The 19,394-nt window shown below is 42.8% G+C and overlaps 1 protein-coding gene across 1 annotated transcript in view; it reads right to left on the reverse strand.

The window, feature by feature from the left end:
• Positions 1-3,868, reverse strand: part of XPR1 (xenotropic and polytropic retrovirus receptor 1) — a 115,811-nt gene extending 111,943 nt beyond the window's left edge. Inside the window, exon 1 of the mRNA XM_080649108.1 lies at positions 3,587-3,868. Within this exon, the coding sequence (XP_080505234.1) occupies positions 3,587-3,655 (69 nt within the window). The 5' untranslated portion in view covers positions 3,656-3,868. The remainder of the gene's footprint in view (positions 1-3,586) is intronic.
• Positions 3,869-19,394: the final 15,526 nt, after the last annotated feature.

The following is a 19,394-nucleotide window of genomic DNA, read 5'->3' on the forward strand; positions in this document are numbered from 1 at the left end:
GGATACAAAGAACCTAAAGCCCAGAAAGAGAAAGTGATTTAATCAGGGTCACAGAGCTAGGCTAGGGTGATCTGACTCCCAGTGCTTAAACATCTGTGCTCAAGAGACTAGCTATCTATATCTGATCCTGGAAAAGTGACTGTCTAGAGTCTCTAGACCTTAGTTTCCTTGCCTGAAAAAAACAAGGAGACAGATAATCTCTAAATTTCCTTTAAAGTCTAAAATCCTAAAACTTAGGTGCCTCATTATTTTAGTATCTTACAAAACTAAAGTATACACTGACAAAAACCATTTCTGGTTCCTGAGAAACCAAACCACAGGAACCTAGGGAAGAAAATACAAGTCAGCAGCCTAAGGCACCAAATATATTTGCTTCTTTTGTTAATATTCTGTAAAATATTAACATAGTCAGACTAATCTATTTGGTTGAAACTGGTTTAAGTTAATTTTGATTAATCAATTACAGAACTCTATACAATCACTGATTCTAAATTTTTAAAAAATATTCTTACAAAGATTTATTAATGTTCTATTTTACATGCCAAGATTTACACTCAAATAGATTACTGGAAACAGTCCATGCACATTTTTTTTTTTATTATTCCATGTAAAAACTATTCAGAAGTGGATGGAATAGGTTTTTCTTTATACTGTTCTCCATGTTGCTCTATTCTTTTGTGCTTTATTATTCTGTCTATGAAGACCTAGTCTAGGAACTCTACAATTTACTTTTAAATTAGAAACTCCAATAATTTTCAGGATATTGATGGGTCACTATCAAATAATTTTAACAATCCAAGGAAGAAAAACAATTAAAAGTTAAATCAAAAACCTATGAACTACAACAAACCTTAAAAAGCTCTGGGCCTATAGTCTTACTTTATGGAGGAGGAAAGAGTCCTGGAAAGGCCAAAAGACTGTCCACCAGGTCTTATGGCTAACATATACAAAAACTAGCACTTACTGTGTGACCAGGTATATCCAATAATACATATAATTACGGATATAAAACAAAATTGTCAGCTTCTATGTAATGCTCTGCTTATTTCAAATAAAATTTAGTATAGCAAGATGAACATAAAAACCAAAGGTGAAGCATCGTGGTTCACAGCACTAGAAACCACCTTAGGCTAGAAATCAGGGGTAATATACCAAAATTTCACTACCAGTGCTTGAATAACAAATGCAAGTGTCTGTTCTGCTAAGAGTGTTTCAAGAGCATCACCTTCATACATGAGAAACTACATTTTATTGCATTACAAGAAGGTTCTTTTCTCTAGCAAAGACTAACATCTTTTATGATGTTCTTCCTCCCCCCGACCTAAGTTTCAAAGCTTCCAAAATTTCTGAATGCAAAACACTCTTATGTATTTCTCTTTAAGTATTTTCAAAGGACCAGCACCAGCTCTTGAGAAACAATATACCACATAAAAATCCTAGACCTATTTTTTAAAATGTCTTTAATTGCTCCAATGCACAAAGAAAAGTGCTCCTTATTTAATTTTGCCTACCAAACAATGAGTTTATCCAGGACAGGCATCACATAGTAGGGACTCCCTGCAAAATAAAATTTCAATTATCCACAGTAAATGAATTTTTCCAAAAATGATTTATAATTGGCCTGGGAAAGATAATACAATCACAAATGTGCTCAGGAATTTTGTCCCTCTGTAACCAACCTTGAATAACCACTTAAGACTAGTACCCGAATGGAGTAAGTGAATGAAGAGTCCCAGAATTACTGTGGTCACTCCAGTCACAAAGCTGACATTACAAATCAAGAGGTAATTGCATTTTCAAACTAAATCGTATGCTTCCACTTCCAGCCCCAGATATTCCAAATTAATACAGTTCTATGAAACAGTTAAGCGTTGTAATACTTAAAATGAATCATAGCAAACAGCCACTATTACTTCTGCCCAAATCAAGCATGCCATACTATACAGCAAGTGCAAGATGTTGCCTCAGCATGCTATGTCCTATGCCTCTATGAAGAACTGGCAGTGGTGCTGAAAATTACTACTACTAGAAAGATGAAAGACCAATACCCTCTTTTCAATAAAAACCATCGTCTGGACTCTAGCCAAGGTTTAAAACTGACTGAATGTTATTAGGAACAATAAATCAAAAACTCTCCAGGCTGAAAAGCTATCCCCTTATTTCATTCTTACAAATGTAGCCACAAAACACTGTAAGAAAATTAAGTGACAAGAAAAGCATTAATAATTTTAGGCCTTCCGTTTCTGGCAATAATGAAATGCTGTATGTTACAAGGTGAATTTATTTTACAATCTTCCAAGGTTCTGTTTAACCTACCTACATCCCTTTCCATGTCTTCTTCAATTATTACAACTGCTATATGATTAAATAAACTCATACTATTGCTTAAACACCCTATCACTGAACTTAAATAGAAATGAAAGAGAGTAAAATATTTTATTTCATAAAATCTAGCTAGCATATTTGTGTTCATATTGATTTTATACTCTTTGTTCTTGCACATAACATAGATGTGAATTCCTGGAGCTTACAGGGAAGTCTTTCTCTATCCAGGAGCTGAATTGCCAGCTACTGAGAATAACCTATTGCAATGCTTAAAGCCCTTCAGGTATCTCACCTTCTGAATATATAAATGGGTTCATTATCTTTACTTTTCCCTGTATTAATGTAAGGTTCCTTACCACTATGAATTAAGTACCCTACAGGTTATCACAGGAATTAGGGGGGAGGGGACCATGATTTCTGTAATAGGCAGGTATGGCTTTAAAAAAAAAGTACATTGTTTACAATATAGTACTTTTCTCCCTAGTTAACAAAAATTTTAGGGGCAAAAAAAACCCTGAAAATTTAAATAATTATCTTTCCTCCTTCCTCTTCCCCCTACACTCCCAAAACAACAGAAGAGTCAAAACCTAAGATGCCATTACTTTGTATACTTCATGCAATCAGTAAAACGAGTCTTATTATCAAAACTGAATAGTTGATCACAATACGTTTGTTTAACACTGCATGTGTGATACACATTTAAATCAAGTTTCAACCCAGTTACAAAGCCTTTGTCAACAGTGGGCAAGTGGGGAAAGGCAGAAGGGCTCTATGGGATGAAGCAAATCACCAGAGGGGCTTATCGTAGAAGAGGATTCCTCGGCGAGAGGTGCGGAGAGAGAAACACGAGCAAACCTGGCGACTGGGGCGCTCGCCCAGGGTAGGGACGAGAGGTCAGGGTGAGAGGGGATGAGGGAATTAGCGCGGAACGGCCGCGACCCGGGCTGGCCTCGCACCCCGAGCCCCCCACCTGCGGCTTGCCCTCCACCACCGTGCCCCAGCTCCGGCGGGGCAGTGCCCTCCCTCCCGGTCCGCCGCCTTCATATCCGTTACCCCAGCGGCAGCGGGGCTGCGGGGGAGGGGAAGGTCAGCGGGCACGGAGGGGCCGGCGCGGCGGGGATGCCGCAGTGGCTCCCCGCGGCACCGGGTCAAAGTCTGCCCCGGCGCGGGGAGGCAGCAAGAGCGGAAGGCGACCGTGGAGGTCGGGCTGGCGAGAGAGCGGCCCCTCCGAGTCCTCCCACACCCCGGCCGCTGCCGGTACCTCATACTGGATGTATTGCTTCCTCCACTCCGGAGTGATGTGCGCGGAGAGGTGCTCAGCGAACTTCATCCTGACGTTTCCCCCTCACTCCCACTCGGGTCCAGCAGCTCCAGGCGGCGGTAACGACGGCGGCGGCGGCAACAGCGATTCCGACTCCTCCCCACATGGGCCCCGGCGCGGCGCGGCGCGGCGCTGAGCTTCTCTCCTCCTCCGCCGCCGCCCAGGTCTCCTCAGAGCCGCCCTCCCGCCATCTTCCTCCTCCTCTCCATAGCCCCGCCCCGTTCCGCCCACTATACGTCATCGCCATGGTAACCGCCTACGCCGCACCGACGGAAGGGGCTGAGTAAGGGGTGGGATTTGGGTACATTCCTTAAGGCCCCGCCTCTTCTGGGCCGGACGTGCTGGAGGCACCTCCCCTGACCTCTTCCGTCCGGCTCCTTTTGGCCTTACAGCTGCTCTCTACCGCCTGCCTGGGAAGCTGCAGTGTTGTTATTACAATTAATATTAATACTGTAGCAACAATCACTCATAAAAGACGTTTATGTTTGCAAAGAATTGTGCAAATATTTTCCATTTTAATATTTATTCTTCATAAAACCCTTAAGGATGGGATCAGAATTAATCCAAATTGAGTTAAGAGCCAAATGTATTTCAAGGAACCAGATTTTTACACGCTTTAGGTGCTCAGTAAATGCTTGTTGAATTTAATGAAAGACATCAGTGCCCAAAATTGCATGCTGCTTCTGAATTTCAATGTAATTATCCAGTCCCAGGTCTACCAGAAAGGCCAGTAACAACACCTGGACTCCAACCAGAACTGGTGCAGTACCAACTGGACTTTTGAGTAAGCTTTCTGGGGTAGGAAAAGGGAAACCAATGTTGAGAGGAAAGAGAATCCCCTAGGTGTAGTAGCAACCTCACCCCCGGGGGAGACCAGAAGTGCATGCAGCTGAACTGTCCTCTAGGAGCATGGGGTATAGATCCCTCACACAGCATGGCACTACTATGAGGGTCAGAGTAATTGTCCTGGAAGACCTGACTTGGGACAGAGACCCAGGTCCTTCCCTGAGTGGAGAAGTCCTAGATAATAATAGCTAACATTTACTAAGCACTCACTGTCCGTGTACCAAATACAATTCCAAATTCCTTACATGTACTTTAATTTTTAATTCTCACAATTTTGATGAGACCCAGAGACTAGAGGACTACTGTGACCAGGACAATATTCTGAGATACCAGTTTCTGCTTTGGGCTTTTTTTTTTTTTTTTTTCCTGCATGTATTTTTCCCCTTTCCCTTCCTCTTAATTCATGCCAGTAGGGGTTCTGCAATCGTTTTCTCAAGAGAGGATGAGGCAAATGGAAAATAGGCATAGGCTATGAGCCTTTCTGACTTTTGTGACACAAAAGCCTCAACCCCTGGTGGAAGGCTAATCAAGGACAAAAAAAAAAAAAAAAAAGAAGAGGAGCAGCGAGGACTCCTCTCACCTCAGCACCTTCAGTACCTTCTGCCCACCATAACAATGCCTCTCTACAGGAGAAAGAGATAGACAAAAAAGAGAGCTATGCTCCCAGGAAGAAGGCACAACCACAGAGAGGAAACAACTGCACGGTGTGTCTAAGAAGACAGAACCAGGAGCAGCTGCAAACGAGATTGCTAGGCCTTTAGCCAGAATGGACTAGAATGGTAGATTCTTGGCAGCAACTCCTATAGACTATGGTATCCTGCTCCCAACAGCACCATATCTTGGTGCCTTAACTGTACACAAGATTCTGGAACCATGGCCCAAGCCAAGGAAAAAAAGAAATCCTCAGTATTAGCTCTATAACCAACAATTCTTAATTTTTATCATGCCTGATCGAGAGTCCCGATACTCAATTGGACATAAAAAGCCTAATTTATCTAAAGAAGTAGGTTTAATAATAAGTTTCCTTATTCCTAGCATTACTTCAGATATTTCACTGACAGACCATCAAATACTTAGCATTTATTGAAAGTAGGTACTTTCTATAGAGCACTGGGCTAGGTACTATGAATGATATTCTGAATAGTTTTACTCTGAATCAGAAGGGTCCCAGGCCTTCCACTTTCTTTTGTAAATATGCAAATAACTCTTCACTTAACAAAACTTTATTAAGCACTATGATATGCCAGTCACACCACTTTGACAATGAAAGTACAAAAATAAAACGACTATATTTTCCTTGGAGAACATCACAATTCAGTCAGAAAGTAAGACAGATAGACCAATATCTAGACCATAATGTGATATGTGCTGTAATTGAGGTATGTACAAGGAAACACACATCCAACTTGGTGGTGACCCAGAGAAGGTGATTTTGAAACACAGTATTACACATCAATCTGACCTGGAGAAAGACACCCAACAATCTCAAAGGTAAAAACCAAGAAGTCAGGGTTGTCAAAGAATGGGAAGAAATTGTCTGACCAGAATATCCTTTAAGGCAATTAAATGTTCTCTCCTCACAGAAACTCTCCCTATCCCCTCCTCTCCCTTCCTCAGTATGGCCCCTCATCCACCTGGTGCACAGCCTTCATTGCACTGCCAACAATAATTTGTGTCAGATTGTGAGCTCCTTGAAGACAAATTGCTCATTTCTCTTATTTTCTCCAATTTAGCATGGTGTCTGGCTGGCATTCAAGCATTCAATAAATGTTGAAAGAATAAAGGAAAGAAAGAAGAGGGAAAGAGAAGGAAGATGGAAAAGACAGTCCACACGGAGGGAAGTTACAGGGGAAAAAATTAAATTGGAACGAGATTGTGAAGGAATAGAAATTCAGGGGTCCTCAAACTTTTTAAACAGGGGGCCAGTTCACTGTCCCTCAGACCATTGGAGGGCCGGACTATAGTTTAAAAAAAAACTATGAACAAATTCCTATGCGCACTGTGGGCCCGGGACGAGTCGGCTGCTAAGCAGGACAGGCAGCGGCACCCGGCGGGCCGGATAAATGTCCTCAGCGGGCCCGTGGGCCGTAGTTTGAGGACCCCTGGTAGATTATGTCAGCACAGGCAATGTGGGGTCTTTTAAAATGTTTAAGCAGTAAGTGACTTACTCAGCCTTGAGAAAGTGCTATAAAGTAGCTTCCTGGTTTTGAACACTAGGCTCACGGAATACACAGGCCTGACTTAAAACTTGAACTCAGGCATTTATAATCTTTAACAAAGTAAATTAGCTCTTAAGACCTCAGTTTCCTTATCTCTCAAATGAGGATAGTAACAACCCCCACCCCAAACAGGTTGTTATGAGGATTAAATGAGATTCTACATACAAAGCACTTAGCACAATGACTGGCCTCTCCTTGAGACTCAAAAATTGGCAACCCCTCAAAAACCTGTTAGCAGTGTGAAAAATGGACTACAGTGGGGGTGAACCAGAGACCAATTAATTAACAAGCACCTATGTAGCACTTACTCTGTGCCAGATGCTGTGTTAAGTGCTTTACAAATACAAACTTATTTAATCCTCCCAAGGACTCTAGGAGATTGCTACTATCATTTTCCTCATTTTAGAGATGAGTCACTGAGACAGAACAGTTAAGAATCTTGCCTGCTAGTTAACTAAGTGGTTAGAGCATAAGCCCATGGACCAAGGGATCATGGGTAAAATTCCAATCAAGAGCATATATCTCAGTTGTGGGTTTGCTCCCAGCCCCCATTCCGAACATGTTCGGGACATGTGCAAGAGGCAACTAGTTGATGTGTCTCTCTCACATCAACGTTTCTCTCTTCTTCTTCTTCTTCTTCTTCTTCTTCTTCTTCTTCTTCTTCTTCTTCTTCTTCTTCTCTCTCTCTCTCTCTCTCTCTCTCTCTCTCTCTCTTCTCTTTCTCCCTCTCTCCTTTTCACTCTCTCTAAAAATCAATGGAAAAAATATTCTCAGGTGAGGATTAAAAAAAAACAAGACTCTTAATCAAGGTCACCTACCTAGTAAGTGGTAAGCTGGGTTTGAATGCTGGCAATCTAGCTCCAGAGTCCTGGCTCTTGACCACTACATTATGCTGACTGTTGATACAATCCACACCAGTCATAGTGATGGAGAGAAGGAGGTTTGGCATGTCACTCTAACTCTAGTGCCTGGGTAGATGCTGCTGCCATGAACTGAGATAAGGAATGGAAGTGGAGGGCAGGTTTGGGGCATTATTGCATGGTATTAAATGGTTGGCAATTCATGAGACATACAGTACTCCAATGAAAGATACAGAACTAGAGCTTGGGAAAGAGATGTTATTGCTGAAGACGGAGGAGCCATTCACATTTAGGGGATAATTAAGTACTGGTAAGTCTGCCCAGAATGAGAGCATACGCTGAAATGGAAAAGGATCCAAGGGAGCATCATGATAATGAAGATGGGATAAGGAAAGAGACTTGGGTATGGCCAGAGTGGGCCTAGCAAGACAACTAGGAGAGAGTAGTGTCAAGGAGGCCATTAAAAGATGGAATTTTCATAAAGGAGGCAGTGATAAAAAAAAAAATGTCAGATTCTACAGAGAAATTGAGTAGGGTAACTTGGGTTTAGCTATTAAAGAGTCATTAGTAACCTCAGAGACAGTGGCTTTGATAGCATGAAGGGTTACAGACAGCTGAGCAGTGAAGTGTTTTGTTTTTGTGTGTCCTAAATTATATTTATTCTGTGTACAAGTTGTAGAGCCACCAGGAGTGAAAATTTAATAGCATACTAAGCTATTTATCTAGAAATTCGTAAGTGCTGAGTCTGAACACTTTATATTTATCACACGTAATTCTAAGTTTGGGAACAGTTATACTTACCACAAAGTAACTGTTCTAAAACTTAGAATTATGTGTGATAAATATAAATATTGCCCTGTTGCTTGAGCAAATGAGACTAGCGATCATGCTGAAGGGTGAGGAACTGACCTGCAAAAGGATTAAATCTTATGCTGTACCTCTCACTGAAGCCGAATTAGAAGAATACTCAGCGTGCCTATCTCTAGGTTAGAGATTTCAAGTGGTTTTTACTCCTTGTATTTTTCTGTGTTGCTTTCAATTTTTACAGGTTGCATTTATCAAATCTACAAAAAACTATAGTGTTAGCTGTTTAAATAACCCAGAACCAGTGATGCCCCATGAATGTGAAAGACAGTCTGCAGTATTAGACACTGCAAGCCACAGGGAAGAAACCAGTGGACCTGGAGATAGAGAAAATTAAGGAGACGGAAGCTCAAGCAAGGGCCCAGGAAAGGCAGAAGAGTACAGACAAAGGGAGAGATTAGCCTTTGCCATCATTTGAGGAGAGACATAGCACTTGAGACTCGGGGGAGAGGGAGAGAGTAATGATTGGGGCAGACGTACATGAGTTTGTATTTGGAGGGGAGGGCGGGTAGGGGTGTTACATATGCATTCCCTCTTTCCTCTCTGTAGGAGACAAGTGCATCTATTTACTTGGGGAAATGGGAGCAGAATTAGGGAAGAGGTATGCAAGCAGTACCTTGAGTTTGGGAACTATTTATTTGTAATGGAATCAACTGGGATGATTTTATCAATTTTTCCAGATGTACTCAGCAGTCTAGGAGCAGGAGATGAGGGAAAGAATAGTGGGTTTGCTCCAAGATTAGGAATTGCCTCAGGGCAAGGAGATAAAGACATGGAGGTACTAATGGAAACAAAACAATAACAATTCATTTTTTTCACATGCATTATTAAATTTAATCTTCATAGCAATGGATAAGTATTGAAAGGACATTAGGTTAAAGTATTATAGCAAAGGATAAGAATTATAAAAGGGTATCATAATCTCCATTGTACAGATGAGAAAACTGAGGCTTAGAGGACTTGGTGGGCATTTGCCAGATTTTGGAGCTGCCTTCCTAGATAGAAGGATCATCTGTCTCTTAGGTCTTGTTGGGAGGCGAGATCTCAGCTCCAACTAGGCCTAAAGTGGGCAGATATTCCTATCTCACCTCCTTGGCAGGAAGCAGATTTGGCCAAACAGATATTTCTGCCACAGATCTTGCCTCATGTGGAAGTACTCAAAGACTCAGCCATAAGTAGAGTATATTGTCAGAGGCTGCAACAGACTTAAGAGTCCAGCAGAGAAAATGGCAGTGAGTGTCCAAAGTTGGGCTGCCAAAGGCAGTGTCCTAACCTGATTGTTTCTCTGGCATGACCTCTGCTGTGTTCTTGGCTGTGAGTTTTTCTTGGCTTCGGGATTTTTCTTAGATTTGTTTAGAGGCCTTCACATTGATACTGTGAGCAACCCAAAGCCATCCAATAAAATTTATTTCTGTTTAAGTTAACCTATGTCATATTATCTTGTTTGTAGCCAACTATTGCTTCTACCAAAGAACTGAGAGAAAGGAAAAATGTCTATGGATTTCCCTGATCTCACCATGTACCTCATCAGCTACAAACACACACCGTTACAGAATAACATTATAACTTATTGAAGACTCAGTCACAGTAACAGCCAGGAGACACCACTCTGAGTCGTCAGAGTGCTGTGTTATGGAATGAGATTGCGCTCTAACCAGTAGCTGATCTACAGTGATGCTTCTCCCAGTCAGACTACATGAATCTAGAAATCAAGGCGTAGAATCTTTATTACATGTAAGGACCTAATCACAAAATTTTTATATCTGTTTTCATGATGCTTGGCTCTCTCCTGGCTGAGAAGGCTTAAAACCCAGAGAAAGATTGCTCCCACCTAAAGACTCAACAACAGTTCCATTAAAGGGGAAGTTGAGGCAGCCATTTGGCCAATGTGGGCTCTTCCTAATGTTAAATCAACACGTAAAAGGGGGTTCCTATATTGCTGGAGTGGTTGGTCCTGGTTTTCAAGGGGAAACAGAATTTCTACAACAAATGAAATAATGGGTATGAGTGGTTTTAAAACCAAGAGGAATCTCTAGGGCACCCTCTTATGCTGCTCTGTCCAGTGGCAGAAGTTAAAGATATAGCAACCCAATACAGACAGATCACCAAGGGTTCAGACCCCTTAGAACGAAGGCTTGGGTTACCCCAGCAGATAAAGTAGCATGACTAGCCAAGGTGCTGGCTGAAGGTACAAAAAGGAATATGAGATGAGAGTGGAAGAAAGTTATAAATACCAGCTATGGGCGTGGGGTCAGATGCAGAAATAAGGTCTGTATTAGCTACCCCATTTTCTCCCTTGCTTTGTTATACATAGAGTAACACATTTCCTTTGCTTGCCTTTCCGTTTTCCTCTAGTATTTTGAACTACTGTGTTGGAGGTGGTGAGCTTTATAAGTTAGATCTCAGGTGACAATATAGGAAGGTGGTACTGTAACCAAACTAGAGAGGCATGGACATCCCCTTTGGGGCCGGAGTTCCTCTACGCCTCTCTGGTTTCTTAGGCGGCAGTCCATTCCTACAGCCCCTCCAATGACTTTGTAAGCACCTAGTTCCCTGTCTTCAGCCTTTCCTGCTTAAAATGGCTACAGTGTTTTCTGTATCTGTACCTAAGCCCCGACCAAAGAGCAAAACAAACAAAACAATGCTGCAAACAATATAAGACATGTTTATTTTTTTTGTATTGAATCAAAATGACCGTGGGATAGTGGCTTAGATTATTTGTTTGGATTACTGTAAAGAGTTTTTGCTTTTTATTCAGACTTTAAAAATTGCTGTAGGCTATTATGTGGCTCACTCTGACATGCCTTTGTCTTTTGTGAGTCTCACAGATGTTTTGATCAAAGACGAATCACTGTTTTCTGCCAACACTTACATCTTTAAAGTTGGAGAAAGAACCTTTCCGAAAGTGTAGCTAGGTCCTTAGGGACAGGAACCATTTCTTATTCACTCTTAAAGCACTTATCACAGTAGACTCCACATAGCAATATAAATAGATCCTTTTCACCCCAGGAGTGATAAGCATGACAATTTTGGAATCCATGCACATCCATTCTTATAAAAACCCTAGAGGCCCAGTGCATGAAATTCGTGCAGAGCGGGGTGTTCCTCAGCCCAGTCTGGACCCTCTCCAATCTGGGACCCCTCAAGGGATGTCCGACTGCCCGTTTAGGCCCGATCCCGGTAGGATTGGGCCTAAGCGTGCAGTCGGACATCTCTCTCACAATCCAGGACTGCTGGCTCCCAACTGCTTGCCTACCTGCCTTCCTGATTGCCCCTAACTGCTTCTGCTGGCAAGCCTGATCACCCCCTAACCACTCCCCTGCCAGCCTGATTGATGCCTAACTGCTCCCCTGCCAGCCTGTTTGCCCCTAACTGCCCTCCCCTGCAGGCCTGGTCACCCCTAACTGCCCTCCAGTGCAGGCCTGGTCCCCCCCAACTGCTCTCCCCTGCAGGCCTGGATCCCCCCAACTGCCCTCCCTTGCAGGCCTGGTTCCTCCCAACTGCCCTCCCCTGCTGGCCATCTTGTGGTGGCCATCTTGTGTCCACATGGGGGCAGCCATCTTTGACTACATGGGGGCAGCCATCTTGTGTGTTGGAGTGATGGCCAATTTGCATATTACTCTTTTATTAGATAGGATAGAGGCCTGGTGCATGGTGGGGGCCAGCTGGTTTGCCCTGAAGGGTGTCCCAGATCAGGGTGGGGGTTCCCTTGGGGTGTGGGGCGGCCTGGGCGAGGGGCCTGTGGTGGTTTGCAGGCTGGCCACACCCCCGGAGACCCAAGCGGAGGCCCTGGTATCTGGGATTTATTTATATTCTATAATTGAAACTTTGTAGCCTTGAGTGGAGCCAAGCCTCCTGCTTGCTCCGTGGCCGCAGCCATTTTTGTTGGGATTTATTTATCTTCTATAATTGAAACTTTGTAGCCTTAAATGGAGGCCAAGGCAGGCCAGGGTGTGCAGAAAGCTTGGCTTCCTCCATTACTGGGGAAACGCAAGCCTCCTGCTTGCTCTGTGGCCACAGCCATCTTGGTTGGGTTAATTTGCATACTCGCTCCTGATTGGCTGGTGGGCGTGGTGTGTGTAGTGGAGGTACGGTCAATTTGCATATTACTCTTTTATTAGATAGGATGTCATCAGAATCTGGACTTTTCATCAGTACATGGGAAGGCTGGAAACTAAAGGTAGAGTAAGAGACCTGTATGCAAGGGGTAAGACAGATACCCAGGAAAGTCAGAAATCTGAAGCATTCGGGGAGTGGAGCTTTGTTAGCAAATGTGTTAAAAGTCCCACTGAGATACATAAGCCTTTTGTATAATGTTTAGTTGCTAGTACATGCAATGAAAAAATCCCCAACTTCAGGGAGGTTTGATTTTAATTTTAGTATTTTTTCTTAATTATCAAATTAATACACATCAATTGTAGAGAATTTAGAAACCACAGAAAAGTTTAAAGAAGCAGAAAAAATAGACCCTCATGTTATCAGCTAGGAGGAACTACTATCAACCTTTGGGCCTATCTGTTTTGTCTTTTTAAGTTAACATAATTGAGGAGTTAGAGAAAATGAGAGGTTAGAGCAGAAATGTATCCCTCTTTTGTAAGTGTTAAGTGTTCCTGACATCAGGGTACAGGTCTCTGAGGCAAGAACCCCTCTCCCCCTTCACAAGACACCTCCAAAGCTACCCCAAACCTCTGACTTGGCCCTTAAAACAAGGAGATGCTTTGTCTTGACTCCAAGGGAAGGAGTTCCTCCTCCTTGCGTGACAGATTCTAATAAGAAAAACCAGTTAGGGAGGCCCAGCACATCCTTCCCACCAGTTTACGGTGCATTCCCGCTCACCTCTTCTCAGCTGGCTTTTGAGAGCCAGGATCTGGCTAGAGGAGGGGGAAGTCAGCAAAGAAAAGAATCAGATAGACATGGAGAGATAGGGAGAAGGGTGTGTGTGTGTGTGTGTGTGTGTGTGTGTGTGTGTGTGTGTGTAGAAAGCGGAGTGTGTTGGTATGCCTGGGAGTGTGTAAGGAGTGTAGATTGGTCAGGTGTAATTTGAAGATAACTACGATGGGCTCTTGCTGGTGTGTGCCAAGGCAGAAGCAAACAATGGGGGAGGAGACACCAAGCAGGAGACTGTCTACTTAATTAAGAAAAACATTCATCATTTCCCGCTGCTGCTCTCTGTACATTTCTAAAAACTGTTTTCTGATGACAGCCAAAAAAAACCCACAAATTTTATTTGTTCACTTCCTGAAATCCTGAAGTGAGCCAAACAGCCCCAGGCAAAGCATGCACTAAAATGCAAGTTGATTCTTCTGTCTGCATGTGAATTGGAGGTTTGGGTCTTGCTCAATGCTGTCTTGCCTGAAACACAATGGGACAGACTTTCCACCAGGGGACTTCAGTGCTGAGCCAGTGGTTAACTTCCAGATTATTTGGATTATAAATTAAAATAATTCAGTAGTGTACTGGTTAATGCTCTCTTTTTATACTCCCCTAAAAAGAAACCTGTCGACTCTATCTCCAAAATATCCCTTGAATCTCTTCACTTCTTCCCGTCTCCAAAGCACCAATCACTGTATCCTCTATCTCAGCAGTTTCCTAGCTGGTGTCCCCCTCTTGGCCCTACATCATTGTCCACACAACAGTCAGAGCATCTTTTAAAACATAAATCTCATCATGCCTTTCTCCTTAAAAATCCTTCAATGCTTCCCCTGGCACATATGCTGGAATCCGGAATCCTTACATGGCCATTTTGGATCAAATCCTCACCTTCCCTCTCCTCCATCTTGATTCACCTTCCTCCTCATTCACTGTGCTCCAGCTTCACTAGTCTTTTTCCAGTTTCTTTGAGGCATCATCAGGCTCTTTTGAACCCCAGAGCCTTTCCATATGCGATTCTTCTGCATAAGATATTCTCCTCCCTTCTCACTCACCCTTTGCACTTCAGCTTAAATATCATTGACCATCCACTCCTATCTCACTTAGGTTTTCCCTATTATACATAGCACTCTGTACATTTCTTTTACCATTTTTATTAACATTGGTGAATATATATTTATCTGTAAGATTGTTAAGGTCCAGGTTCCCCAATAGATGGCAGATTCTAAGAAGATAGTGATTGTATCTGTTTTGCTTCTGTTGCACGTGGCACAGTACCTGATACATAGTAGGTGTTCAGTACTTCTTGAATGGATGGTGTAAATTATTTAAGTTTGAAGAGTTAAAAAAATAATAATAATTACCAGCCCTAGCTGATTTGGCTCAGTGGATAGAATGTCGAACTGCGGACTGAACGGTCCCGGGTTAGATTCCAGGTCAGGGCACATGCCTGGGTTGTGGGCGCAATCCCCAGTAGGGGACGTGATTCTGTTATCATTGATGTTTCTATCTCTCTCTCCCTCTCCCTTCCCCTCTGAAATCAATAAAAAAATATTTTTTAAATAATAATAATAATTACCCAAAAATGTAATTTTCTTGTGTCTGTTTTCTACTAATATAGAACACATAAAAAACACACTCATTAAATACTATTGATTGATTAACTTTAGATTGATATTTTGGGTGGGAATAAAGGTATCACACCTTGAGGCAGGTTAGGATCAAACACACCCAGGTATATTATGTCAACTTTACTTAAATAAAAAGCAAAGAGAAACACACGTGTACGTGCACACAACACCCAGGCATAATTACAGTCAACCCTTTTCTTACTGTGGTGAAAGTGAAACTGTTATAGTGAGAATTAGGTACAAACATTTATAATTACTTTAATAATAGGGCTTCTTATAAGAAGAAGAAATCAAGACATACTATAGCTGAATATTACTGGGCATGGTTGTGTTATGTGCAGTGAGAGACTATGATTGACTAGAAGGGGCTGTGGACTGAAATCAAAACTCACTGGATTCAGTAGGCTTAGAAAGAGGAAAGGAGTAAATGTGAGATATATGGGAAAAGCCCTTTCTGTCAGGCCAGAAGATATTTCAAATCTTGAGCAGTGGATTAAGTAGACAGCCCAATAATTGGCATCATACTGTGGATTAATTTTTGTGTAAAATCATATCACAGGAAGCTGTAGACTTGACTTGAGAAGCTAAGCTGCATTCACCCTAGTATTCCTGTTGATATTTCTGGGCATGTCAGGTATAGCAGAGGTTTTATTTGTACCAACGGGCATGATAACAGCCATCAGACTGGGGCAAAGAGAAGCAAGGCTCATAAGATTGGTTCAAAGACTCTGTTTCAAGGTCATTGTCAGTGGAAGGGATGATTAAGTCCCAAACAGCATCTGTCCTTGTCATTGTCTTCCAGACCAGCTAAGCTGAGGGAGCAGGATTTGCATATGGTGAACAAAAACAAAGTATAATGTAGATCTGTCTACCAACAGTGTGGGGAGGCACGGGTAGGGGGTCAGGTCACATTGTTGGACACAGTAGACCAACCTATAACTGGATCAGAGAAGGTGTGGAAGAGGACACTGGATGCTAGTAGCATTAAGGAGAAAAGCATATGGAAACAAAAAGTATGAGTTCATGACCACCCAGGACTTTCAGAGCTACTTGGAAAGAATTTATTATGGATTGAATTGTGTCCCCCAGAAAGAGATGTTGGAGTACTAACCCCCAGTACCTCAGAATGTGACCTTGTTGGAAATAGGGTCATTGCAGATGCAATCAAGTTGAGATGTGGTCCTTAGGGTGGGCTCTAATCCAATGTTACTGGTGTCCTTATAAGAAGTGGAAAATACCATGTGAAAATGGAGACACACCAACAGAATAGCAAGTGATGACAGAAGTAGACATTGGAGTGACGCAGTTGTAATCCAAGAAATGCCAAGGATTGAGGAGCACCACAGAAGCTAGAAAGAGGCAAGGAAGCATGGCCCTGCGGTCACCTTGATTTGGGTAGTTTCTGTTGTTTTAAGCCACTCCATTTGTGGTACTTTGTTACAGCCACCCTAGGAAACTAATACAGAATTTGAGGCAAGATTTTCAGAGTGAATAGGACAGAGCCAAAGAGACGACATTTCACTGCTGTTATTTTGACAGTAATTTTCCCCATAGATTAGTGAGGCCAGAGAAACACTTGTATATAACGTCATATAAGTAAAATGCCAGGCTGCTAAGCTTTAATTTGCTGTACACTATCTAGTACATTTTATGCAACTTTAAGACCTAGCCTGTGTTTAATTAAATAAGAGAAGGTATGGAAAGCTCTTAAAACAGCACCAGCCACCTGGTAAACCTGCAAACCTATTAATGTTAGATAGAATCATTATTATCATCATCTCATTATTCTGATCCTAGAGCTAGCTCTCAGCAGTTCATCCCTCTTTTGCATCTGATTGCTGCCGGGAGCTGCTGAGAAAACCTCACACCTAGGCAGTCAGGTGCCACTAAAAATTAAACATCACCATCCCAACCAAAGTCCTCCACCCTGCCTGGGTTTCCCTAGTAAATATTCTCCCCACTTTCTACAACCAGCATTTCAAATTATGCCTCTTTAAACCTCCACCCTCTCCTTTTCACCACTTACTCCCAGCAGGTGAGCTCAATTCCCAACACTGAGAAAAGAGGAGCCCTTAGAAAAATAATGACAACTCCCTTCACCAAACCTATTAACCCAAATGTGTCCACAGCTGCCCTGCTATTTGGGCATTTGAGATGCCCTGGCTTCATATATATTTACTGATTTCAGAGTGGAAGGGAGAGGGAGAGAGAGAGATGGAAACATCAATGATGAGAGAGAATCATTGATCAGCTGCCTCCTGCACGCCCCCCACTAGGGACCAAGCCCATGTGCCCTTGACCGGAATTGAACCAAGGACCCTTCAGTCCAAAAGCCAATGCTCTATCCACTAAGCCAAACCGGTGAGGGCTGCCCTGGCTTCTTTTGAGTTTAGTGATTCTGTTTCAATCGTCCCTCTTCCTCATTCACACTTTCACTCCATAACCAAGGGTTGTTCATTCTACTTCCTAGATATCTCACCAATCCACACTTTTGGGTTATCTCCATGGCCACCAGCTTGGCTCATACAAACCTGATTGTGTCACTGTCCTGCTCAAATCCCTTCATTGACTTCCTACAGTTCTACAGATCCAGCAAGTCCTTCACATGCTTACAAGCCCACCCCCTTCCTCAGCCCCCCACAATCCAAGCTCTATCAATTTTTCTAACCTCACTTCTTTCTCTGTATTTTTAATACGTTATACTCTAGGCTGGAAAGTAACTCAAAATACCTCCACTTCCTTGTTAAAATAACTAACACGTAAATAATTCATATTATGTGCTGGGCACATAGCAACTCATTTGTAAGGCCAGCAAACCTATCAGCTTAGTACTGTGATAAGGAAATAAAGGCACAGACTTTAAGTGACTGGCCCAAAGTTATAAGGTAAGTAAGTGGTAAGCCAGGATTTGAACCAGGAATACTGGCTGTGCAGTGCACATCACTGTCCCACTCTGACCTTGTTCTCACTCTTCTGGACTCTCCCCTCAGCCCCAGCATCCATCCCCATCCTCTTAATTTGGCTGATTCCATTGGCTCCTTGATGTCTCAGGGTAAACATCCCTTCCTCGGGGTCAGGCCTCCTTGCTTAATGTCTTCATGCCTTCCTAGCCTTCCCTCGTTGTGATTATTTAACATCTATCTCCTCTGCTAGATTGTAAGCTCATGTCTGCTTTGTTCACGGCCATATCCTCACTTCCTAGCACATGCCTGACATAGAGTAGGTGCTCATGAAGTATTTCTTGATTGAATAAAAGAACGCAAAGAGCTTCATGTATATAGAACACATAACACAGTGCCTGGCACATAACATAGACTTGATAAATACATATTTGATATTGTGTTCAGGAAATGGCAAGGAAGCCGGTTTGACTAGTGTCAAGAGTGTGAAGGGAGGTTTTGGCAAATGGTTCAGGTCTTTTTAATGAGCCCAAGGAAGAGAGACTTGCATGATGGAAAGGGTTATCAGCAGCGTGTAGTCTTGCAAAGGCAAATATTAGCATTTCAAAATCCTTCCTACCCAGCCCAAGATGGTTTGGGATTTTTCTTTTAACCACATCATCCAAGTTTCTTAGAGCAGACTTCAGCAAGTGTAATTGGTATGCCCAGGGACCTTGGCATAGTCAGAGCATGCACTAATGACCCAGGTGAAAACAAAGATCTACTGTGGGTATGTTCTGTGTAACACAAACAGCTACCTCCTCCCTACTCAAAAAGGTCTATCTAAAATTCTAATCTCTCTGAGCACAGCTGAAGATTTCCTATTCCTATCTTCTTTGGAAAAAGTAAATAATTTATTACCCTCCAAAGGCTTCTGGGACCACTGTGTTAATCCCTTTGAAAAGCGTACATCTGGACACCCTCACTTCATTACAATTCTAGACTTGAATGCTCCCAGGTATGTTTTTTTCTACCCTAAACTGAGCGGTGCCAGGGAGTCTAGAGACAGCAGTCAGCAAGGCAGGTTCAAATCATTGTCTCTTTGTGGCTGTGTGTTGGCAGCCACAGCAACAGCAGGCTCAGCCTTCAAGGAGCAGTCCACTTCTTGTCACCCTTGAGTGACCCACGACAGGAAAACTGGAAAGAGAAAGGAATGACTTCCAGGGAAAACAGCTGATCCACCACCTGTACAAACACGCACCTAACTGGCCTGACATGAGCGTCCTTGGGGAAGGGCTCTGGGAAACGAGAGGAGTTGCCAACATGTGCAGTCAAGCCGCTGCGCTCTGCACATGCCAGCCCCACAAAAGGTTGCGCTATCTGTCAGAAACCACCAGCGTCACCAAGCTGCTTTATTCCTAACCATTTTGTTAAATCAGATCCTCACCAACTCCAGCGTAGTGATTGTACAGGGCTCCTGTCACTGGATCAGCATCTTTGGCCCTGTTTGCACACCACAGGAGACACCTATTCTTTTCCCACTTTCTGGTCTATGGCTAGCTCTTAATTATATTTGCCGC

The sequence above is a fragment of the Plecotus auritus genome (assembly GCF_963455305.1).
Source record: "Plecotus auritus genome assembly, chromosome: 12".
NCBI lineage: Eukaryota > Metazoa > Chordata > Mammalia > Chiroptera > Vespertilionidae > Plecotus > Plecotus auritus.